The sequence below is a fragment of the Bos grunniens genome, chromosome 17, assembly GCF_055505025.1.
Source record: "Bos grunniens cultivar Pamir isolate PY7600 chromosome 17, Bosgru_T2T1.0, whole genome shotgun sequence".
Classification (NCBI taxonomy): domain Eukaryota; kingdom Metazoa; phylum Chordata; class Mammalia; order Artiodactyla; family Bovidae; genus Bos; species Bos grunniens.
In genome coordinates, this window is record NC_141181.1 from 61,249,678 (window position 1) to 61,274,732 (window position 25,055).

The window sequence follows — 25,055 nt, forward strand, 5'->3', positions numbered from 1 at the left end:
GAGCCTTTCCCTCTGTTAAGCATCTGAGCTCAGTTAATCCCCTAGCATTCCTCAGAGTGGGAGGTCATTATCCCCATTTTACAGAAGAGAACACCAAGGCACCGAGAGGTTAACGAACAGATGGAAGATCTCAGAGTCCATAACTGGGACATCCAGGACCATGCCCTGGCAACCTGACTCCAGAAATGGAGGGACAAGAATCACCTTGCCTGAGAACACTCTGGTCCTGAATTCACGGGGGAAGGTCAGCTGGGGAGGCCCCTAATTAGGGTGCAAGACTTACAGCCACCCAAATGGAAAAGCCATCCCAACAGGCACTGGCAGATCAGAAGGAGAACTCAAGTTAAATGCCACTGAGGGGATCAGGGAAGGCTTCCTGGAGGAGGAGGAGGAGGAGGGGATGAATGGGGACCCCAAGAGCCCCAAGAGTGGAGGCCTAAAATCAGGCAGGGGCTCTGGAGCACTTTGTTTAGCTGGAAAGGACTCGCGGGAAGAAAAAATCAAGACATTCTGGCCATTAAGCTGAGCTCACCACCAGGGCTCTGCAGGACATGGCCCGGGAATCTTGAAATGTTCCCCAGGGATCAGTCGCCCTTCTAGACATTTTAATCGAGTGCCTACTGTGTGTCAGACCGCTGTTGTGTGCTCCTTGGCCTTAAATTGCTCACAGTCAAGCAGGGATAACACAGAGTGACGTGTGCTTGATGGAAAACATAGAGAACAGCAGGGTCTCCTGAGAGGGCCAGGAACCCTCTTAACTTGGGGAGCTCAGAAGGTTTCCGAGGGGAGCCATCATCTAAGTCAGCACCCAGAGAATGAGATGGGGGTCTCAGGAAGAGGAAGGGATGGTTCCAGGCAGAGGCACCAGTATGCAAGAGCTGGGAGGGGGGCCATGGATGGAGCTTGAGGGTGTCAGGTGGGGAGCAGGAGTAGGGTCTCAGCAGTGGTTGGGATTTGCAAATCAGCTGAACAAACAGGCCTGTGCCCATGAGAGGGAAGTTCCAGCTCTTCATGAATAAGTCAGCACAGAAATGCTCAAATGGGTTACTTTGGGGGTTGGGGGTGGTCAGTCCACATCAAACTTACGATATCCACACACCATCTCTATCAATCTTTTTCCATAATCCTTATTAGAGAGGTCCTATTATCATCCCCATTTTATAGATGAGGAAACTGAGGCTTGGAGAGTAAAGTCACTTAGCAAGCATCTGAATTCAGAGCCCAAACTTTCAGCTGCTGCAAAAAGCAGAGGTCCTCCTTGCCCAGAGGATGGCTGGGGCAGAGCCTTCTCTATCCAGCCATTGTGGAAGCTCCTCCCACCTTCCCAGTGGCCTCACCCTGTCCTTTCCTAGTCACAGCCATCAGTGAGGCTCCCTGCCTCCTTCTGCCAGCCGGCTCATATTCATCCTTCAGGACCCAACTCAGATGTGCCCACCCCTGGGAAGCTCTCTTGGCCAAACTGCTCCCCTCAGAGTCATTTCTCCCTGTGAAGGGCACTGTGTGCTTGGAGCCATTTCCTGGGTTTCTTGATTAATAGCTTGATGTCTCTCCATAGCAGAGTCATCACTTTGCCGACAAAGGTCCATATAGTCAAAGCTATGGTTTTTCCAGTAGTCATGTACAGATGTGAGTTGGTCCATAAAGAAGGTGGAGCACCAAAGAATTGATGCTTTCAAATTGTGGTGCTGGAGAAAACTCTTGAGAATCCCTTGGACTGCAAGGAGATCAAACCAGTCAATCCTAAAGGAAATCAACCCTGAATACTCATTGGAAGGACTGATACTGAAGCTGAAGTTCCAATATTTTGGCCATGTGATGCAAAGGGCTGGATCACCGGAAAAGACCCTGATGCTGGCAAAGATTGAAGGCGGGAGGAGAAGGGGACGACAGAGGATGAGATGGTTAGTTAGCATCACTGACCCAATGGGCATGAATCTGAGCAAACTTGGGGAGATAGTGGAGGACAGGAGAGGCTGGCATGCTACAGTCCATGGGGTTGCGAAGAGTAGGACACGACTTAGTGACTGAACAACAACAATTATTTATCATTTATTAAACACTAGTACATCCCAAGAACTGTAACACAGCATATGTAGTAACAGTCATAGAAGTTTTAGACTAGTAATTATAACACTAACAGCCCCGTTACTACCTGGGGAGGCCTCCAGCTCCAAGGAGGCAGGGGTCCATGGAGGTGCAGGGAACTCAGGAGACAGCAGGGGGTGCTGGCTGACCAGAGAAGCCCTCCAGGACACGCGCCCATCAGGACGATGTCAGGGTGGGGAAAGGCCAGGGGGGCAGCAAGGAAGGTGGGAGATCCTGTGGGGGTGAGAAGATAGGGGCCCAGAGGCACTGTCAAATGGCATGACCCAAATCAGAGGTTTAATTGACTGGGGAGGGATTGAGGAGAGCACTAGACTGTATGTGTCTGGGTGTGTGTGTGTGCGTGTGTGTGGAGAGAGAATGGAGATAGGGTATGTGTGTATGTGAACAGAGGATGCAGATGTGAAGAGTGTGTGTGTGTGTGTGTAAGAGGGCAGGACAGACTGGATTACCCTTGAGTATAAGCGAAGGATCCAAGAAGACCCCAAGTCTCCTCCTGCCTGCCCAATTCCAAGAAACATACATGCATAAACCCAATAGCCTGCAATGCTTCTTAAAAGCAAGTGCTATATATATATATATGTACATTTTTTTTCCTTTAAAATCAAGAGCTGTCAGGAGTGTCAGGGAAGCGCCCCGCGCCAGGCCCCGACGCGGTAATTAACAAAGGAGCCTCGGTTTCCCCGTGCCTGTATTTACTGATCTATGCATGCGCACACAAGGTGAGATAGGATGAATGGCTAATTTCCCAGCGGCTTTTGCTCCTGCTTGCTGCAAAGTTGTGAACAAAATGACTGGCCATGCATTGAACTGGCTTACACAGCTCTCCATATGGAAATTAAGATAATCCCGGGCCCAGCTTTGTGTCTCGGCGACGGCAGGGGACCAAGGAGGGAAGGGGAGGGGCTGGGGAGGCTCCGAAGAGACGGGGTGAGGCTCCCGGGCCTTTCAGAAGAACAGTTTACTGCGCGGGCTGGGAATTTAGCTAGATTTTGTTGGTCAAACACTCGGGAGAATGTATTCTTTCACCTCCCCCCCACCCCCGCCCCACCCCCACGCCCCGCTCCCTGCCACCGTCTTTCTTCGGCTCAGACCTCACCAGGGATGGAACGCTGGGTCCAGGGTAGGAAGGTTTTAGGCAACCGCACAAAAGAGGAGGGATTATGGGTAAGGTCAGAGGGCGCCGGGGATTAGAGATATGATGTATTAAGAGGGCAAGGCTGCCAGGAATACTTTCCGTTTCTATGAAGCCTGTGTTAATTGATGGGAAAAATCTCTCCCTCCATGAATCCCCTCCCACAACCTCCTCTCCACCCTCCAAATTCAGCTTCTCTTTCTTGTGTCCTTGCCTAACTCTCTCTTGTTCCCTTCTATCTTTCCCCCTTCCCCACCCCCCCACGCCACCACCCCAATCTCTTCCTAGCCACAGCTTTTCTGGTGTGTTCGGGTTATAGGTGGGCTTCCGGGGTGGCACAGTGGTAAAGAATCCACTTTCCAATATCGGAGCTGGGAGAGATGCAGGTTCCATCCCTGGGTCCGGAGGATCCCCTTGGTGTGTTAGGGTTATAGGTGGGCTTCCCGGGTGGCACAGTGGTAAAGAATCCGCTTTCCAATGTCGGAGCTGGGAGAGATGCAGGTTCCATCCCTGGGTCCGGAGGATCCCCTGGAGGAGGAAATGGCGACCCACTCCAATATTCTTACCTGGACAGTTCCATGGACAGAGGAGCCTAGTGTCTCCAGTCCATGGGATCACAAAGAGTTGGATACAACGGAGCACGCACACAGGGTTACAGGTAAAGGTGGAATGTTCTAGGCGAGGTGGTCCTATATAAGGGGTGAAGTTTGGGCACCATGTCCCCTGCAGCATACACACACAGATATTCAGACATACACACACACACTATACATGTGTGATTAGGAGAGTTTCTTCATCTTGCTGGACCTCAATTTTCTTTCCTAGTTTTTGGCTTCACTGTGCAGCATGTGGGATCTTAGTTCCCTGACCAAGAATCAAACCCGTGTCTTTGCAATGGAAGCACAGAGTCTTAACCACTTGACCACCAGGGAATTCCTTGAACCTCAATTTTCTACTGTATAAAATGGGAATTAAAATAGCAATGGTTCTTTCTTTCTTCTTCTTTTTTTCTAATTACTTGCTTTGGACCAAGCATTGTGTTGGGTTCTAGAGGTTGGACATAGTGGGGAGCAAGCCCCATCCCTTCTTGGAGCTCACAGACTAGCGGAGGAATCAAGCCACAGGCAGGGAAATCAATAAAGAAAACAGAGTGTGAGTTTGAGATAAGGGACATCAACAGGGTCCGGGTGACCGAGGCTAACAAGAAGTAAAGATCGCAGAGGGAAGTCTGCAGTGATTGAGGAATCAGGGAGGGCCTCCCTGAGGAGGTGTACCGAAAGGTTGAGAAGGAACCAGGCTTGTGAAGAGCAGGGAATGAGCTAGGTTCTCCAAAACCCAGCAAATGCTAAGACCCCAAGGAGGGAAGGAGCTGCTGTGTATGAGTAGTAAGGAGACCGGTATGAAGGGGCAGAGGTTCAAAGAGAGGCTACAGGAAGTCAGGTTGGAGATCTGGTGGGAACTGGGAGAGATTTATTAACCCGGAAGTCAGAAGTATGTACGTCCGCGTGCACTCAGTTGTGTCTGACTCTTTGCAACCCCATGGGCTGTAGTCTGCCAGTCTTCTCTGTCCACGGGACTGTCCTGGCAAGAAGACTGAAATGGGTAGCCGCTGGAGGGTCTCATGCAGAGAACCGATGTAAACCAGATGGGAGGGCTTGCATTTTTACAAGATCACTTGGTTGTAGCAAGTGAGAACACTTCATGAAAAGGCCATAGAGGAGGCCAGAAGAAACTGTGAGTTTGGCGTGGCATCCCGAATACAGACTCTGGAGCCAGATAACCTGGGTTTGAAGACCCGCCTTCCCTATTTGTCACTTGGAAGACAGTCAACGGACAAGTGACAAGATTGTCAGAGAGAATGCTGTGAATCCAATTCAGAGTTGTCCAAAGATGAGAGGTGTTGCCTTGGTAGGGAGTGACCTCCCTGTCACTAGGGGCATGCAAGCAGAAAGTTGATGATGAACATCTGATAGGGATGAAGTGTTATGGTGAGAACATTTAAGTCGTATGCTCATAGCAACTTTCCAGTATGCAATACAGAATTGTTAACTCTAGTCATAATGCTATTGATGCTTCTTTTTTTAATATGGACCATTTTTAAAATCTTTATTGAATTTGTTGCAATATTGCTTCTGTTTTATGTGTTGGTTGTTTTGGTCACAAGGCACGTAGGATCTTAGCTCCCCGACCAGGAATCAAACCTGCACCCTCCACATTGGAAGGTGAAGGCTTAACCACTGGACCACCAGGGAAGTCTCTACTTTTAAAAATTTAATTTAAAATGAAACCATGCCACGATTATACATGGAAAATCAGTTTCTCTTGCCATAAATTGATGGTAACCATACAAATAAGTACAAGTAACAACAAAAACAAAATTATGCTATTAATTTAAGCCAATATTTTTACCTGTTGAAGGCTCCAGGCTCTTTCTGCTCTCCCTTCATTAAAGACAGAGGTGAACAGTTTTTAGAAAATTGCTAAAGACCCATTGGCACCAATGGAGACTGTCTCCTTGCTGGAATCCCAAGACTGGAGGAAGACAAGAGAAAAAAGGCAATGATTTCTCACCATGTGATTCAAGATTATTTAAAGTTCTGTGAGCTACTTACCCTGGAGGAGGAAATGGCAACCCATTCCAGTATTCTTGCCTGGAAAATCCCATGGACGGAGGAGCCTGATGGGCTACAGTTCTTGGGGTCGCAAAGAGCTGGACACAACTGAGCAACTAACACTTTCTGTTTTTAGGAAGCACGCTGTCCTAAATAAAGCTGCATAAGCTAATAAGACAGCCAATAGCCTCGTGTGGCTATTTACATTTCAATTAATTTAAATTTAATACCGTGAAAAATTCAGCTCTTAAGCCTCACTAGCCATATTCCGAGTGCTCCATCGCCACACATGACTAATGGCTACCACATTGGGCAGTGTGGAACATTTCCATCATTACAAAAAGTTCTATAGAACAACACTCTTCTAAGGCATTTCCTTTTGATTCAGGGTTTGGGGGAGCTTACTGACATAAGCATGTTTTAAAACTCCCTTCTCTAAGTGCTGATGAAAGGGGTCAGGTCAGGTGTCTCTGGAGACTGCAGGGAAACAGATGGGGCCGAGGCTGCAGTGAGGCAGATGGGGTGTCAGCTCTGCCCCTTCTGGAGCTCACCAGAAGCCCCTCCCGCCTTTGCATCCTTAGAGAGAAGACCCCCTTGCTGCTATCTCCCTGAGAATGGGGCCCTCTCTACATCTCTTCAAGGCCTCTTTCTCCTCCCCACCATGCAGCATCCAGAATGCCAACCCAAATGCCTATTAATGTCTATCTCAGAGACAGGCCAAGACAGAGCTGGGGTCGGCAGGGTCGGGGGGAGGGAAGAGAAAGATGGCTTAGAAACTAAGATTTTGCCCAAAGTGGTCACTGAGTCTAACTTGACCATCCAAATCAGAGGTTTTCCAGCTGTCCAGTTTCACATAATCAGCCATACTACTCAATTTTCAAAATTCTTTTTTTGCCCCTCCTTTGGAGAGACGCAGGGCCAGTATTTGGAGCATATTGTTGTTGTTCAGTCACTAAGTCGTGTCTGATTCTTTGCGATCTCATGGATGGTAACCCATCGGGCTCCTCTGTCCATGAGATTCCCCAGGCAACATTCCTGGAGTGGCTTGCTATTTCCTTCTCCAGGAAATCTTTCCTCATTAGGAATATAACTAGCCACCTATTACCTCGATTCAAACCCTAACTCTGCCATTTGTTAGCTGGACAACCTCGAGCAAGTTGCTTAACCTCTCTGAGCCTCAGGTGTTCTGCCTGTAAAATGGGGATTCATCGTAATATAGTGCTCACAGGATTAGGTGAAACAACATGTGTAAAGTCCCTGGTGCGTGGTTAATGGTAAAAGAAAATATCAGTGCTTATTTTGAGCATTGGAAAGATTAAGAAAGATATTTGTGGATATCCTGCAGAGAATATAAACAAGTACAAAAACAATAAGGATGGTGATGGGAATGTTGCTACTAATAACTGAGAATTTTAATATTCTGGAGGAAGTTACTCTTGGGTACCCCATTTCCCAGACCCCCAAAATCTCTGATCCCCAACATTCTAAGAACCATACAGTAGACATCATTAATATCCATCCATGTCCAAGTCTCTAGTTCCAGGTTCAGAAAAGGTTACAAGTTCTCTTTCCCTTGAAAGTAGGTGTGATCATGTGACTGGGTTTGGCCAATTACATATGAGCAAAAGCTCATTACATTGCTCATTAAAAAAAAAAAACAACTACGTTGCTTCCTGCCAAAGCATTGACTTGCGGGTGCTTAGACTCCACCGTCCTCTTCCTCTAGTGCATGGATCATGGAAATGTATGCTGAGATGTCAATGGCATAAAATGGTGACTGTGCCTCTAGCTGCATCCAGGAGCGACTCCAGTGAGCAGAGATGTACCAGCGGACCTACACTGGGCAAGTGGAAATGAACTTGCATTGTTTGATTTTTTATTTTCTTTAGTTTTTAAAAAATTTAATTATTTTATTTTATTTTTGGTTGTGCTGACTCTTCGTGGCTGCATGCGGGCTTTCTCTAGTTGTGGAGACTGAGGGTTGCTCTCTAGTTGCTGTGCGAGGTCTCCTCATTGTGGTAGCTCCTCTTGTTTCGGAGCATGGGCTCAAGGCACAAGGGCTTCCGTGTTTGCAGCACGCAGCTCAGTAGTTGTGGCTTGATGGCTCTAGAGCTCAGGCTCAGTACTTGTGGTGCATGGGCGTAGTTGCTCTGTGGCCTGTGGGATTTTCCCAGACCAGGGATCAAACCCATGTCCTCTGCATTGGCAGGAGGACTCTCAGCCACTCTACCACCAGGGAAGTCCGAACCTTTATTCTTTTAAACCATGAGATCATCAGACTATGTTATAACAGTAAGACCTAGCCCATCCTGACTCATACAATGCAGTTAGCCATTTCCCAAAGGCGGCATATTACAAGCAGAATTTAGGTTTGCTCTTACATTGAGTGGGACTTCCCAGTGGCTCAGCAGATGAAGAACCCATCAGCAAAGCAGGAGACCCAGGACATTTGGGTTCAATCCCTGGGTCAGGAAGATCCCCTGCAGAAGGGAATGGCAACCCACTCCAGGATTCTTGCCTGGGAAATCCCGTGGACAGAGAAGCCCCAAGGGCTACAGCCCATGGCGTCGATAAGAGTCGGACATGACTGAGCGACTGAGCACATACACTGCACTGAGTTGCACCTCATACCATTGCTGAAGGAATGATCAGCTCTGGACTCACCAAGGCCGTGGAACTTCCCATGACCCCAGAACCTCAGCCTCTACCCAGCCAGTGATCCCACACATTGTTCAGATGTGGGATCCAGTTGGGACACAAAGACTCGGATCTCACCAGCAAAGAGTTACAGAAAGAATTCCAGCCCTTCACCAAACTTCCTCCTCCCTGCCTGCACGAAATGCCTGCCAAACATTATGTGATCTGGCTCAAGTCCAGAGACATATTAGTCATGACACTTTTAAAAACCCGCATCAACAAACAAGACACCACAGAGAATTCACTCCCCTCTTTCCAAACAAGAAGAGCCATATTGCTCTTCCAAAGAGCCACATTGCTAATTACACAAACACTCTCCTAGTAACCAACAGCAGTGAGCTCTTTGCAATACTGTCTGCATGCTTTGGTTTGAAGAAAACTAAGAAAATAATTACAAGATTCTAAATTATCTGCTAAATGAAATTGTTCTTCAGTAGACTGTTGATTTTTTTTTTTTCTTGGCAGCTTCAAGGGTTGTTTGGGGGCTAAAACTCATTCCATACTAATTGTGTAATTTGTATGACATTTGTCATTCTCTTATTTGAAACAATAAAGCAACAATAATCTCAAAACTAATAAGAAAATCCCTTGGTCTTCAGATTTCCTGGGATGCTGTTGAGCCTGTAAGGAAATTCCATATTGGTTTCTGGCACCCTAGAATAGAGCATTTGAGAGGCTGGGGTGGGAACCTGGCCTTTGAATTATAATGGAGCACTAGGAAGCCTCCAGAAAAGTAAGCCTTGACTCTTGCCCTTGACCTGATTGCTGAAAGGATTATCAACTCTGGACCTCCTCAAGGCCAGCCTTGCCCTCGACTCATCTGATCTCAGTGTGTTGTTTTAGAAATAATTTTTGTTGGCTTTCCTGTTAAAACAAACATATAATGAGATTCATAAAAAAAATCATTCCCCATCCCTTCACGCAGTTCTTACCATTGTTAACAGTTCAGTAAAAATCTGTTTAAATTTTCGAATGAATAGTAAAACATTCAAGTATGTTAAGGAGCACAGATATTACGGTTGTAATACAGTCCCCCCGGGTCATTGTTGACTGAGCCACATGCCATTGTGATACCTGCAACTTACCACCTTTCCCTTTTCTGAAAAAAATATTTGTTTATTTATTTTTGCCTTTTCACACTGTTCATGGGGTTCTCAAGACAAGCATACTGAAGCGGTTTGCCATTCCCTTCTCCAGTGGACCACGTTTTGTCAGAACTCTTCACCATGACCCATTCGTCTCGGGTGGCCTTGCTCTGCATGCCTCATAGCCTCATGGAGTTACACAAGGCTGTGATCCATGTGATCAAATTGTGGAGTTGGAGAACACTCTTGAGAGTCCCTTGGACTGCAAGGAGATCAAATCAATCAATCCTAAAGGAAATCAGCCCTGAATATTCACTGGAAGGACTGATGCTGAAACTCCAGTACTTTGGCCACCAGACACAAAGAGCCAATTCATTGGAAAAGACCCTGATGCTGGAAAAGATTGAGGGCAGGAGGAGAAGGGGATGACAGAGGATGAGATGGTTGGGTGGCATCACTGACTCCATAAACAAACTCCGGGAGATAGAGAAGGACAGGGAAGCCTGGGGTGCTGCAGTCCATGGGGTCACAAAGAGTCAGACATGACTTAGTGACTGGACAACAAGGATACCAGCCTCCTGGGTTTCATACCCTGTAGAGGATGGGCGGGGCCTTGACTTGCTTCTAACCAATAGAATACAGCAAAGGTGGTAGATGTCACTTCCTTGATGATGTAACGTAAGACTGTCACTTCCATCTTGCTGGTCAGCTCTTTCTCTTGCTGATTTTGATGAAGCCAGCTGCCGCCTCTACCAGGCAGAAGTCCACCTCTGCTCCAGCGATGAGAGCGATGCACTGGGCACAGCTTTGTGTGGCAGCAAAATTTCTGGGAGCATGTTTCAGCTTCCTCAGAGGAGGAACTGTCTTTAAGGAGTACAGCATTTTTTTTTAAATTTTATTTCTTTATTCATTTGGCTGCATCAGGTCTTAGCTGTGGCATGCAGGCACAGGGGCTTAGTTGCCCCGTGGCATCTGGAATCTTAGTTCCCTAGCCAGGAATCAAACCCTCATCCCCTGCATTGAAAGACAGATTCTTAACCACTGGACCACCAGGGAGGTCCCAGGAGTGTAGCATTTTAATTGCTAATTAAATAGGCTCATTGGTAATAACATAGAAATTTGCTGAGTGCTTCATACATGCTAGGCATTGCCCAAAGCACTTTACCTCTCTTCAGTCTTTAAAAACATGTTGTGAGATGGGAATTGTCCTTCTTTCCATTTTACAGATGTGTAAATGGAGGTCCCAAGGGATTCTATAACCCGCTTGAGGTCACCCAGAGACTGAACCTGGATTTGAACTTTATGCCACCTGCCTCCAGAGCCCTCATCCCAAGGCACTGACCCTTGTTACCTCTGCAATTGCTATTTCCCAGTGAACGCTTTCTCTGCATTTAGAAATTCAAGGCCTTCATTTAGAATTTCATACGAAGGAAATTGATTTCTTATTGATTGGGGGATATTTAGTTTTCAGACCTGCACCTCATTCAAGCCCCTCTTTGCTCCCTCTACACCTCCAAATCAGAGAGGGGTGTTTGTTTATCTACAGCATTTGCATTGGTATTCACCCAACAGTTGCTTTGATAAAATTACCTCCGTCTGAAGGTTTCCTGCTCTGACTCTCACATGTTCCCTTTTGATTCCATTCTTGTTCCCTATAATTTAGTTTCAAGACTGTGAGCACATCCAGCTTTTTCTTTATATACCTCGGACCAGCCATTGGCCCACAGCAATTTCATCCTCAATATTACTCCTTCTACAAACATTTCTGAGATACAGCTTTTGCAGACCCAAAGCCTTGGGCGAGTGGCAGAATGCTCAGAATTTGTGACCCCTGGGCCTGAAATCCCCCGAAATCCCAAATCCACACATAGCTTAGTGCCTAGGATTGAAGAGTTTTGATCCTTTGTCCCACTCAGTGAAAGAGACTTTGACTGGCAGAGCCAGAGGTAGGTAAGTCGAAGGAAGTTCTTAAATCAGACTCTTCACGCCAGAGCGTGTGAATACATAATCTCCCGCATATGCCAGGATACACAATATATCATCATCCATAATCGTAATATGGCATCATATATCACCTGCTCATAATAAATAGCATATCATCTGCTCATAATATTTTATCATATAATATCATGACATCTGCTCACAACATCATATATTATGTGATCGACACTCAGCATTTCCTCCTAGAAGGAGCGTCCTCAGATATATTTGTTTAAAAAAAAAAGTGCTGCTGACTTTTGTTAGAAGGTGGGGTGTTTTCTAAAGTCCTGGAGGCTGACTTGAGTAGAGTTATAAAAATCCTAACATAATATTTCAGTGGTAAAGAATCCACCTACCAGTGCAGGAGATGTAGGAGATGTGAGTTCGATCCTTGGGTCAGGAAGATCCCCTGAAGAAGGGAATGGCAACCCACTCCAGTATCCTTGCCTGAGAAATCCCATGGACAGAGGACCCTGGTGGGCTACAGTCTATGGGGTTGCAAAGAATCAGACATGACTGAGCAACTGAGCATGCAATAACAGCAGTGTAGCTCCTCATCCATGATGCATGGTTTAGGCGGGACAAAGAGAAAAGGCATTTGCCTTCATGGGCTCAAATCCTGGGGAAATAAAACTGGTTACACAGTGTGTATATATCAGATTTCTCAGTGGACAATTTAACACATGGTCCGCAGATTCTTTGACATCTCTCCACTGAGTGGGGGTCATCTATGTCCATCTTCAATCTGCATGGGCATATGACTGTTTCAACCAATCAAATAGGGCAGAAGCAATGTGTGGCTTCCCACACTGGGTCATAAAAGACCAACCAGCTGACCATGACATAAGCTGTCTGACTCCCCTGAGGCCACCATGCTGTGAGGAACCCCAGGGTTACATGAAGAGGCCATCTGCAGTGCTCCAGTCAACATACCTTTCCTCTGAGTCACCCCAGCTCAGTCTCCAAGCATGTGAGTTGAAGATATTTCCAGGTGAGGCTAGCCCCTAGCTGCTGTGTTATATTCTGCCTTCAAGGGTCGCCGGCCATGGTCCCAGACATCGTGGAGCAGAGACAAACCATCCCCACTCTGCCCTGTCTGAATTCCCACCAGACAAAATCTGGGGTTATTTTCTTTTGATTGATTAATTGGCTGCATCAGGTCTTGGTTGCAGCCTATGGGATCCTTCACGGCAGTGCATGGACTCTCAGATTGTGACTCGTAGGCTCAGTGGTTGCAGCAAGTGGGCTCTCTAGTTGTGGCTTGCAGACTCCAGAGCTCGTGAGCTTCGGCAGTTGCCATAAGTAGGCTTAGTTGCAGCGAGGTACATGAGATCTCATTTCCCTGACTGGGGATTGAACCCATGTCCCCTGCATTGCAAGGTGGGTACGTAACCATTGGATCACCTGGGATTGTTTTAACCACCATGTTTAGGGTCTTTTAGTTAGGCATCTATACTAACTGGCATAATATGCATAGAGGCCGAACAGAGCTATCAATGATGATAGTTATAGTAACAATGATAATAATAATAATCATCAAAATTTGATGAGTACTTAAACGACTCTCTGGAATTGGTATCATTGTTATCATGCTCATTTTACAGGTAAGACAACTAAGGCACATGGATTTAGTCAGGAAATAGGTATTAAGGGTGTGCATAAGGCAGATGCTATCCTAGGGACTGGGGGTACAGCAGTCAAACAAAACAGAGATCCGTGGGAGAAGCTGACGATAAAAAATAAACCCCCCAAAATTAGTGATGCCCAAAGTAAGTCAGGATGCAGAAACTGGAGCCCGAGAAGTCTAACTGAAGTCATACTTGTCTGCTTGCCAACAGTCAAGGACACTATCCCTGTATGGTCTCCTGGACCCGGATGATTTAGAAATATTTACCTGCAAGTATTTTTGCTACACTCAGAGATAGACTAAAAGGTGACTCAAGATGTTAACCAAGCTTGACCGCAATAGCACATCCTTTGACCTCACAATGAAACGTGAGTCAGAAGCCTGACTAGCCCAGGAGCTGGTGAGAAACGCAGTCTCGGGCCCTGCCCCAGACCTGCAGAATCAGACTGCAAGTTGATAAGATCCTCAGGTGATCCGAGAGCACGTGACAGTTTAAGAAGTGCTTTTGGACACAGGATGTTCATATTCAGCTGCTGTTAAGTAGAAGAGATGCTTTTTTTTTTATGTTTTTTTTTATTTTTAAACTTTACATAATTGTATTAGTTTTGCCAAATATCAAAATGAATCCGCCACAGGTATACATGTGTTCCCCATCCTGAACCCTTCTCCCTCCTCCCTCCCCATACCATCCCTCTAGAAGAGATGCTTTTGAACTGTGGTGTTGGAGAAGACTCTTGAGAGTCCCTTAGACTGCAAGGAGATCCAACCAGTCAATCCTAAAGGAAATCAATCCTGAATATGCATTGGAAGGACTGATGCTGACAATGAAGCTCCAATACTTGGGCCACCTGATGCGAAGAGCCAATTCATTGGAAAAGACCCTGATGCTGGGAAAGATTGAAGGCAAAAGGAGAAGGGGGTGGCAGAGAATGAGATGGTTGGATAGCATCACTGACTCAATGGACATGAACTTAAGCAAACTCTGGGAGATAGTGGAGAAGACAGGAGCCTGACATGCTGCAGGACATGGGGTCACAAAGAGTCAGACACGACTTAGCGCCTGAACAACAACAAAGTAGAAGGAAGAGGGTCTTCTGGGCCTGCATTCATGCCCGGCTCAAAACGGCAAACCAGCAAGGAGGATGTGTGACTCCACGCTCACGTGCCGGGGTGCCCAAGTGCAAGTGCTTGCACATTCTCACACACACCTCCACGAAAGATTCTCCAACCTCAGAATCAGTTCCCAGCAAGCACCACGCATTTCCACTCAGTGTGACAGTTGCCCGGCCAGGGGCGTTCAGGCTGTGAAAATTTCTATCAGGCCAAGTATTTTTTTTAAACACATTTATCTTTATTTTTTTTGTAAATTCCCCAAGGGATCACCAAAGAGTTGAAATTACCTAAGTAAATACAGATTTTTATTCTTGTATTTAGCATCTGATCTCTGGTTTCTTAATCCTATCTTTTAAAAACTATATGTATGGGACTCCCCTGGTGGTCCTGTGGTTAAGACTCCACACTTTCAAGGCGGAAGGTGTGGATTTGATCCCTGGTTGGGGAAATAGAATCCTACATGCCACGTGGTGCAGCAAGAAATAAAAAAAATTAAATAATGTCAAAAAATAATTCTAATGTTAAAAAATAAATAAAAACTATATATACTAATGCACAGGTACTTCCTTGTCATGAAATGAGAGATCTAAAGAAACACTTTTTAAAATTTAAATTAAAAAATAAAAACAAAACCTCGATTCCAGGATTTCTCAACCTCAGCACCATTGAAACGTGGACTGGATAATTCTCTGTGATGGGATCTAGGCATTGGAGGATGTTTAGCAGCATCCCTGGCCTCTACCCAAGAGATACTAGTAGCATCTTCATCCCCAACCAAAAATGTCTACAGATCTTGCCAGACATCTCCTAGGGGTCTAAATCACCGAGGTCGAAAACCGCTGTATTATCCTACGAATCAGAGACTGCCAACACCTGGGTGCAAATCCAACCCCAGTTCCATCTTCCCGAGATGTTTTGAATGGTCAACATCCTGGGTAGATGGGACAGCTGTCAGTTAACGCCTTCTCCTCACCCGGTCTGTTGGTGCCCCAGTGTGAACTCCTGGGTGACTCTGTGTGTGTGTGTGTGTGTGTGTGCACGTGTGTGTGTAGTACGTGTGCGTTATTCCAGTAATTCTTTTATCTACTTCTCACACCCTGAGCTTTATGAACATTCATCAAAATAATTGACGTGGATGAAATTAGCACTTCCTGCTATGTCGGGCAGATAAACTTTGCTGAATATTGATTTCACACAAAGAAAATGACATGTGCTTAGGCCTAACCCTTTATCTGGCCAGGCCAGGGAAATACGGCAGGAGGGGGACGGGCCGGCCGCCGCCGGTGGAGAAGCGGCCATAAGAATTACTTTTATCTCTTCTTCCACAAGAAGACAAGGGAAGATAAGGAGCCAGAAAGAGAGAAAGCACAGCCCTGGGCATTGGGGAAATCCGCAGAAGGCGTGGGACAGGGCAGTACTCGGGGGACCGGGGGGAACCAGAGCTGATGAATTCAGAAGAGGAGGAGGAACAGGGTGGGAAAGGCTGAGGGGGGCAGGCCCTGGGGGAGAGGGGGCTGAGAGGAGTTGGCTGGCCTTGGGTTCAAATCCCAGTCCAGTCGCTAAAGATGAGGGTGACCAATCATTCCAGTTTGCCCCGACTGAGGGGTTTCGTGGCATGCTGGAATTTCAGTGCTAAATTGAACAGTCTTAGGCAAGTCGGGACAGGTGGGCATCCCTCATTTTAGCTGCATGGCACCAAACCAACTGGTCCTCAGCGTTCTTTTTTTTCTTTTAAGATTTGTTCATTTATTGGCTGCTGTGGGTCTTTATTGCTGCATGAGGGCTTTCTCTACTTGAGGCAAGTGGGGGCTCCTCTTCGTTGCAGTGTGAGGGCTTCTCACCACGGTGGCTTGTTGCGGAACACAAGCTCTAGACACATGGGCTTCCGTAGTTATAGCTACTGAATGTAGCTACTGTAAGCTATGGGCTCAGTAGTTGTGGCTCGCAGACTCTAGAGCACAGGCTTAGTTTCTCCATGGCATGTGGGATCCTCCCGGACCAGGGATTGAACCCATGTCCCTTACATTGGCAGGTAGATTCTTATCCACTGTAAAACCAGAGAAGCCAGGCCCTCAGTTTTCTTATTTGTAGGAATAACCTACCTCTCTGGTCTGGGACAGGGACAGAAGTGAAAGCCCCTTGGAGTTGAGACATGTGGAGCCCCCAATCCTAAGAGGCAAATTCTAGATCAAGGTCACCTCCTCCCAGAAGCACTCCCTGATCACCCCAGCTCACAGATAACTCATGCTCCATGAAGGCCCCCAGCTCCAACTGCCTGGCTTTTTCTTCCAAAACCAAGTAAAGCAGAAGAGGCAGTTTCAGAAATGCTGGTTTCCTTCCTTTACTTTTGCTTGCAAATCATGTACTTATCCTTGCTACTGGCTGGGGCCAGGCAAGTCTCTGAGATGGGAAACATTTTCCTTGAGATAGCCAAGTTCACTTTGCTGAAGGCCTACTATGTGCCAGGAACTATGTCAGGAGGAACAGGAGGTGTGATGGCTGACAGCCAATGGCCACGCCTTCCTCTTCACAGGAGAATCCCTAAATATCCTCAGGGTCTTGGGCTTACACTTAGCAAAATGTTTGGCCACACCCCACCCTGAAAAGGAAGCAGGCTGGCTTTGAGGTCAGACTCTAGATGGGGTCCCTGCCACTCCTGAGTCACTACCCAGGGTTCTCATGACATGTGGGGAGCATGACTGACTCTCTTGCCCTGACTGGTTCATTCGTGGGAGCACAATGAGTGGCAAGTGACCAGCAGAAAGTAGAAAGGCACTGGGGAAGTAGGTAGGACAGTGTAATGGTTAGGGTGATTCGAGAACTGTCTAGGCCTGGGTTGATTCCCAACAACACCTTTTACTGTGTGACCAGAGGAAAAAAGCTGTCCTTGTTTTATTTTCCTCTTTATTGAAAAGTGGACCTAGGGACTTCCTTGGAGGTCCAGTAGTTCAGTCTATGCTTCCACTGCAGCGGGTGTAGGTTCAGTCCTTAGTCCAGGAACTAAGATCCAACATGCTGCACGGTGCAGCCAAAAAAAAAAGAAAGAAATAAAAATGGGCTTATAATAGGAGCCACCTTGTAAAATTAAGTAAGGAACAAATGAGCTAAAAATATTTGTAAGGAGCTTAAGACAGCGCCTGGCATGGGGCAAGTGTTTACCATCTTTATCAAAATGAGAGTTGCTGTGTTGTATGACATGGAACACAACGGGAAGGGCATCCCCTGGGAGTGTGCAATGTGGATTCTCACAATCATCTCACAGTCATAATAGGGACAATTCTGGATCAAGGTCACCAACTCCTAGAAGCCCTCCCTGACCACCTCAGCTCACGTCTGCATGCCATGATGGTTCACAGCCACGCCTACCTGGCTCACTCCGGAAGCATCAGGGAGTGTTCATGCAAGGCCGGGCTGTCTTGGTCATCTCCACACCCACTCAAAGCCTCTGGGCAGAGCAGACTGACTACACTGAGGAGGGCATGTTTGCCGGCAGGCAACCCACCCCCCAGACCCCACGAGATGCTTCTCTCTTCTCCAGTAAAGCTTGATCAGGATGTAATAATAACATCTGTCATTCACGGAGCCTTGTCTGCTGCCATAATGCCTTACATTCTCATTTAAACCTAGAAACAACACTATGACGTGGGCAGTAGTAGCCACATTTTTCAGGTGAGGGAATTGAGTTTTAGAGAGCAGAAGGCACCTGGCGGAGGTCACACAGCCAGAGCTGAGACTTGCACCTGGTGGGCCTTAATCACCACCCTCTTCTGCCTCCCCTTGGAGGTCACTGTAAGAGGCAGCTGTAATGACCTTGGGAGTCCAACAGGCCAGAGTTCAAGTCCTCCTCCTGCCACTTCCAGAGTGACCTTGCAAGAATCCCATAACCTCTCCGAACATCCACTGGAGAAGGAAATGGCAACCCACTCCAGTGTTCTTGCCTGGAGAATCCCAGGGACGGCGGAGCCTGTTGGGCTGCCGTCTATGGGGTTCACACAGAATCGGACACGACTGAAGCGACTTAGCAGGAGTCATCTCCCTGCCTCCCTATTCGGGAGGATTTATGATCGGGGGAAAGTACCCAGCACAGTGCCCAGAGCACAGTGGCTTGCAAGGAGGTGCTTCGGGCACCATTTCTACAGAGGCAAGAGTGTGCCACGGCCAGAGCCCCATCCAGCACCCCCTCTACGAAGGGCAAGAGCAGATCATTCCTAACGCCCCTCTGACCTGACTAGGTCTTGGCCTTGACTATTTGGGAGCAAACTGTCCCTACTTCAGCTCCAGTCAGGCCCCACCAGGCTCAGAGACCAGTCAGGTCTGAGATGGTCAAGTTCAGCCACTGCCACACCGTCTCCATGGGCACTGGGCGGCAGCCCCACCCCCTGGCCATTCCCCACTCGGTGCCCAAGTCTCACGTCCCAACGGGGGGCCGTGGGGCTGCGGCTAATTGCAAATCATTTCTCAGGGCTCCCCGCTGTTCAGCTAAATTCACTGGAACTAATGTGTCCCGAAACAAATTTCACAGAAGAGCCGGGGCAATTACATGATGCTTAGTTCCCCTCCCCACCTCCCCCAGCAGAGGCTCCGGACTCGGGGCAGAGAAGGCTGGGTGGAGTGGGACAGGGAACATGGATGCCGGATGCCTTCTAGGAGCCAAACCCCTACTCCATCCAGCCTTCCCAAATCTTATCACCGTGATCACACTGTCCAGCATCATCCCTCCTTGGGCCCTCTTCCCTCCCAACATCTCCATTATCTTCATTTCCAAGCTGAGGACACACTGAGATATAATGAAAAGAGTAAGCACGGAACCAGACAGACTTGAGTTCAAATCCCAGCTTCAGCACTCATGAGCTGTGTGTCCTTAAAAAAACCACTTAGCGTCTCTGAGCCTCTGTTTCCTAGTCCCTGGGATGAGGATACCAAACTCGGCTGGCATTGGCTATGGTGATGACTAGAGAGAATCACATAAGATAGTTTATGTGGGCCCAGAACATACTGGACCCTCAATAAATATTGGTCCCTTCCAGCATCTACTTTATATGATCCTTTCAAGGTGATCAGGCAAACGTCTTCTGAGAGTCTCAGAATCAATTCAAAGCAAGAGAACCAGAAAGCAAAGACCCAGTCTCACCTCCCCGAACAAGGAACTAAATATGCAATCTCTTTGCTACCGTTTTCTCCTCTCATCTCAGCCTTATCTTTTCAGAACCTCCCCCTCCCTCCTCAGACCCTCAGCATTTCCCATGAGCCTCTCTGAGAGCTTTATTTCATCCAGCATCTCCAGTTTATTGGTTGACGGAAATCACTTTAGAACTCTGTGGCCAAGCTGACTTGTGGAGACCGTTCAGGCCAGTCGCTGGTGACCATTTTTCTATCACGGGACTCACGGCAGGCAGGCCCAGGTCCTGCAAAGGAAAACAATAATTTGTCATCAAGATTGCCAGCAACAGGGGCTTCCCTGGCGACTCAGTGGTAAAGAGCAGCCTGCCAATGCAGGAGACACGGGTTCGATCCCTGATCGGGGAAGATCTCACATGTGGCAGAGCAACTAAACCCATGTGCCACAACTATTGAGTCTGTGCTCTGCAACAAGAGAAGCTACTACAAGAAGAAGCCCAGGAAACTAGAGAAAAGCCTGCACAGAAGGAAGACCCAGCACAGCCAAAAATAAAACTAAATAAGAAATTATTTTTAAAAGACTGCCAACAACAGGACCTCAGTAAATGTTTCCTGAGCTGCAACCGAGTGGGCTTGGCTGAGAGTCACCTGTCACCCTGGGGTGGTTAGGAACCCACTCTTTTGATCCCTGCTCCAAGACAGCATGCCAGTCTGCAAGGAAGCGCCCGGGAAGACTGTCCTGTGTGACTGAATTCCTGCCATATTTTGTTTTTCAAAAGTTAGGAAACCACTCACTCACTTATAAATAACTAAAAATGCATCTAGTAGTGTGCTGAACCATCAGGGTTCAATGACTGATTTGACAAATGCTCATTGAGCCCTGCTATGCACCAGCTCCTCTCTAAGTTACTGAGATGCCTACTGAACAAGACAGATCCGCTTCCTGCCCTTGGCTGACAATCTGATGGGAGGAACAGACATGAAACAAGCAAAGACGCAAGATAGTATCAGATAGGGCCAGGAACAAATAAGATAATAGAGGACAGAGTGAATATTAGAGGTCTACGAGATTGAGTGGTCATGAGATGGTGACATTTCAACTGGGAACTTAAGGACAAGAAAGAGCCAGGGTGGTCGGGCGTAAAGTGTCCCAGAAAGGACCAGCAAGTACAAAGGTCCTGAGGTGGAAATGAGTTGGAGCAGATGGACTTAGGTGGGCAAGGCAGGGAGTGAGAGGAGGTGAGATGAGTTGGCCAGGTCATGGAGAGCCTCAGAGGCCAAAATAAGGTTTCTGAAGACAAGGGGAGGCTTTTGAAGGCTGTAAGCAGAAGAAACTGATTCAGGTTTTTGGAAGGTCTCTGTGGCTGTGATATGGAGAAGGGAGAGGACAGGGGAGAGGGGAGAAGAAGCAGAGAGGCCAGAGGGGAAACAGTTGTCCAGCGAAGCAACAGAAGCACGTGGCCGAGGGTGAAGGTGAGACAGCTGCAGACATGTGATCGGGCCTACCAGTCATCCAAGTGGACAAACTAGATTCAGAAGGGAAGCCATCTGCCCCCAACTGCCCAGTCAGATGTGCAAACCCAGAGCTCCTATCTCAGGCCAGACCCTGTTTCACTTCCCCACCATCAACTGCTCCAGAGGGGAGCCAGGCTGAGTGAGCTCCAGCTAACATTTCCACACTTCCAATCTTCTTTACCACTTCAAAAAACCCTGTAGTGGATTGTTTGGTGATGAGAATAATCCACCTGTAATTTATCTGCTTCCGAAGTTTGGTATCACTTTTAAGCTCTGTGAACATATCTGTGTTCCCTGTCCAAAATAAAAAACTATTTAAGAAAAACTTAACTTGGGGGACTTCTCTAGCAATCCATTGGTTAGGACTGGGTACTTTCACTGCAGAGGTTGAGGGTTCAATCCCTGGTTGGAGAACTAAGATTGTACAAGCTGTGCATGGCCAAAACAAATGAAAACAAAAACCCTAACTCGGTTGAAAGGAGAGCCATTCTTTCATGTCAGAGAGCACCTTTGGGGGCAGAGGCTCTGTAAGTTGTCTCTGGGCACCCCTAGCAAACAGCAAACAAAGAGCAAGTAATAAAAGCAATCCCTTTTAAGGGCAGTGATGATACTACCCTTACGATATACTCAGTGATTGCCAAGCAGTTCCATTAACTTTTCATTTAATCCTCATAACATGAGAGAAGGTGGGCTTTACTGTTGTCCCCATTTTACAGATGGGGACACTGAGGCTCAGAGAGATGAAGCCACTTGCCCAAGGTCACACAGCCTCACACAGGACTCAAGCCAGGTGACAATTAAATCCATGTTCTGAAATTTGAGGACTATTTTGAGGAAGGAAAGAGGAAAGGGATATTTACTGTTAAAACTCACTTCCTTTGTCATCCAGTGCCTCTTTAACTAAGCCTTAGATGATTCTCCTCCTCGAAGGGGTAGGAGGTGAGCAGGCGGAGGGCAGAGATTCAGCCATGGCTGGCTGAGAACTGGCCTCTGTCACCACAGGGTCTCTGGCACTCAAAATCTCTTTTCTGCCCTGAGCTGGTTGTCCCCAACCTCTCCTCCAGTTTCCTTATTCCCTCTTTTCCAAAGTCCCCACTAGAGAGTAGGGGCAGAGGGACACAGAGAATATATACACATATGAGTAAGTTGTCTCTTGTGACCCCACCTGCCCTTGGCTAAATGAATGCAGTGTCAGCCCAGATAATTCCAAAGCCATAAAGATGATATAAAAAAAAAAGTGGGGGAGTCAGTGCTGGGGAGGGATGGTGGTGGAGGAGATTACAAAAAAGGAGGATGAGCTGTGTGGCTTTGCTCCTTATCTAACCCACAGCAGGCCTGGCTGGGGGCTGTCTCTCTCTAGGGGAGGAATCAGTGCCATCACCCCAGCCAGGGTGCCCCCTCCTCAGTCCCGCCCCTCCCCCACCCACCCCCACAGTGCAGCAGGAGGCCCCAGAGAAAGAAGGACTCACCCCAGCAGAAGCACAGGATCAGTCTGGGAGGCATTAACAGCTGAGTAGGAGATGGTGAGTTGGGGTCTCCAAGAGCTATCTCCAAGGCTGGGGCCTGGGAACCTAGGGGCCTGCCTGCCTGCCTGGGAGACCCAAGACACAGACCCCTGCTGAGAAGGGACAATGTCCCAGGATGCTAGAGGTCACTCTTGGACAACTTGGTTATTTTTCTGAATATTTGACTCCGGAAAATAGGGCAGGGCAGGGCATATAATCACTGGACTGACATCTCTGAGCCTTAGCTTCCCCATCTGTACAATGGGCTCCATGAAGCCCCCACTCAGGCCCTTCTTTCCTGAGATGTCAGAACAACTGTTTGTGGGAGGAGGAGGGGCAGGGGGCCGGGCAGCAATCCAAATGCAGGGGCTGAGAGTCTCCACCAAGGGCATCCTTCTTTGTCCTGGAGAGAGACGGACAGACAGACACATTCACAGAAACAGAGTTAAAGCAGCAAAGACAGACAGAGTAAGATGGTCAGAAACAGAGAGAAAGAGAGAGAATCGGAGAGGCAGAGAGATGGAGACAGTGAGACATACAGAGATGGACCCAGAGATGGGGACAGAGACAGAGTCAAACAACCAGAGAGGTAAAGCGAAATAAAGAGAGAGAACGGAGAGGCAAAGAAATGGTAACACAAAAAAGATAGAGACAGGGAGACAGTCACGGCAGACGGAGAAAGAATGGAGAGAGAAAGAGAGAAGAGAGAAAGGAAGGGAAGGAGGGAGGCGGGGAGGAACAGAGAGAGAGAAAGCTAATGTAGACCCAAAGACCAGGGGTGTGGATAGCAGAGCAGATTTGCACCCTCCACCCCAATTCGGCCAGCCACCTCCTTCCTCTCCAAGCACCCTCCATCCTGCCTGCCCCACCCGCTCTCCCCACTTTTGCCCTCCCACCCTTGGGCTCCAAGTGCCCCTTCTTTCTTGCCTATGCCCCGCCCCTGCTCCAGCCGCCCCCCACCCCCACCCCAATCCCCAGCAAAATGGGGTCTCTAGATCCGGCAGTGATGGTGTCAGGCTCTGACCCGCACCCCCACTCCCATATCCAGCACCTCCATCCAGCGTGCGCCCCACCTCCCATGCTTTACCACCACCCCCCCATCCTGCCTGTGCCCCTGCGGCTTGTTCCAGCCCCTCCCCTCCCCCCTCCGCCCCCCCATTCCCGTCCAGGCCGCACTCTGCACCCCCCCACCCCCCACCATTGGGCGGTTTCCCTCCCTCCGGGTCCTCGCCCCAGCCTGCCTGCGCCCCCTCCCTACCTCGCATCCCGGTGGCTCCCTCCCCCCACCCCCATCCTTCCGAACACGGCAGGGTTTTCTGGCGCCTTTGTGGCCGGCCCCGAAGTGCGCGGCGACAATGGCGAGGGTGACGGGGGTTAATTCGCGCGCGGAGGTAGGACGCGCGGGCGCCGGCCCGAACAATGCCCGCGGCGCGCCTTTGAGGCGGCCCATTGTGCGCTGTGTGAAACGGGAAATCTGTTCCCTGCGCCCAGATGCGGGCCGGCCCGCGGTGGGGGCGGCGGTCTGGGAGTGAGCCCCGGCCGGGGGGCGGCTGGGGCTGCCGTTTCGCGTTTGGGTGGATTTTAACCCCTGTCTGGTCCTCTCCGCATCCTTGAACTCTGAGCTGGGGAGGGCCAAGGGCAGCGGGAGGTCAAGGGTCTCCCCCCGCCCTGCCCCTGGTGGGCTGTGTGACCTGGGGCAAGCCCCTGTCCCTCTCTGAGCCCCACCTCCCCACCTGCGGACTCAGAGGAGGGATTTCGACACCTGACTCGGTCTGCGAGGCTGAAACTTGGGCCTGGAAGGGGTCCACAGCTGAGGCGCAGAGTGAGCAGGCCTGACTCTCACACAGGCTTCCCAGCAAAATGAGGTCTCTAGATCCGGCAGTGATGATGTCAGGCTCTGACCGCCCGCCTACCCCTTTCGCCCAGTTCCAAACATCCAGCTCCACCAGCACCCGCTGTGTGACATTGGGGAAGCCTCCGACCTTCTCTGTGCCTCTCTTCTTCTCTGTGATGGAAAGCATTCTTCTACCTTCCTTAGGGAGCCCTTGTGAAGACTGAAGCAGGTGATGAATGTCGGGCTCCTAGTGGGGTCTGCTTTGTAGATACATAAAGCAAAATAATAATTGCATTTACTGAGTCCTCACTCTGTGCCAGGAGCTGCTCTACTGTTAGGAGAGATATATATATATATATATATATATATATATATATATATATATATATATATATATATATTTTTTTTTTTTTTTTACTGCCTTTTCAGTTCAGTTCAGTTCAGTTGCTCAGTCATGTCCAACTCTTTGCGACCCCATGAATCGCAGCACGCCAGGCCTCCCTGTCCATCACTAACTCCCAGAGTTCACCCAGACTCAGGTCCATCGAGTCAGTGATGCCATCTAGCCATCTCATCCTCTGTCGTCCCCTTCTCCACCTGCCCCCAATCCCTCCCAGCATCAGAGTCTTTTCCAATGAGTCAACTCTTCGCATGAGGTGGCCAAAGTACTGTAGTTTCAGCTTTAGCATCATTCCTTCCAAAGAAATCCCAGGGCTGATCTCCTTCACAAT

At 48.4% G+C, this 25,055-nt stretch overlaps 1 protein-coding gene across 1 annotated transcript; it reads right to left on the bottom strand.

The window, feature by feature from the left end:
- Positions 1–19,613: 19,613 nt before the first annotated feature.
- On the bottom strand, positions 19,614–24,612 carry LOC147355530 (uncharacterized). Its single transcript, XM_086345994.1, has 3 exons — positions 23,749–24,612; positions 22,455–22,893; positions 19,614–19,757 (listed from the first exon to the last, which is right to left on the bottom strand). Exons 1-2 carry the CDS (start codon positions 23,938–23,940, stop codon positions 22,774–22,776), a joined length of 312 nt encoding a protein of 103 aa, XP_086202120.1. The 5' UTR covers positions 23,941–24,612; the 3' UTR covers positions 19,614–19,757; positions 22,455–22,773.
- Between the last annotated feature and the right edge of the window lie 443 nt (positions 24,613–25,055).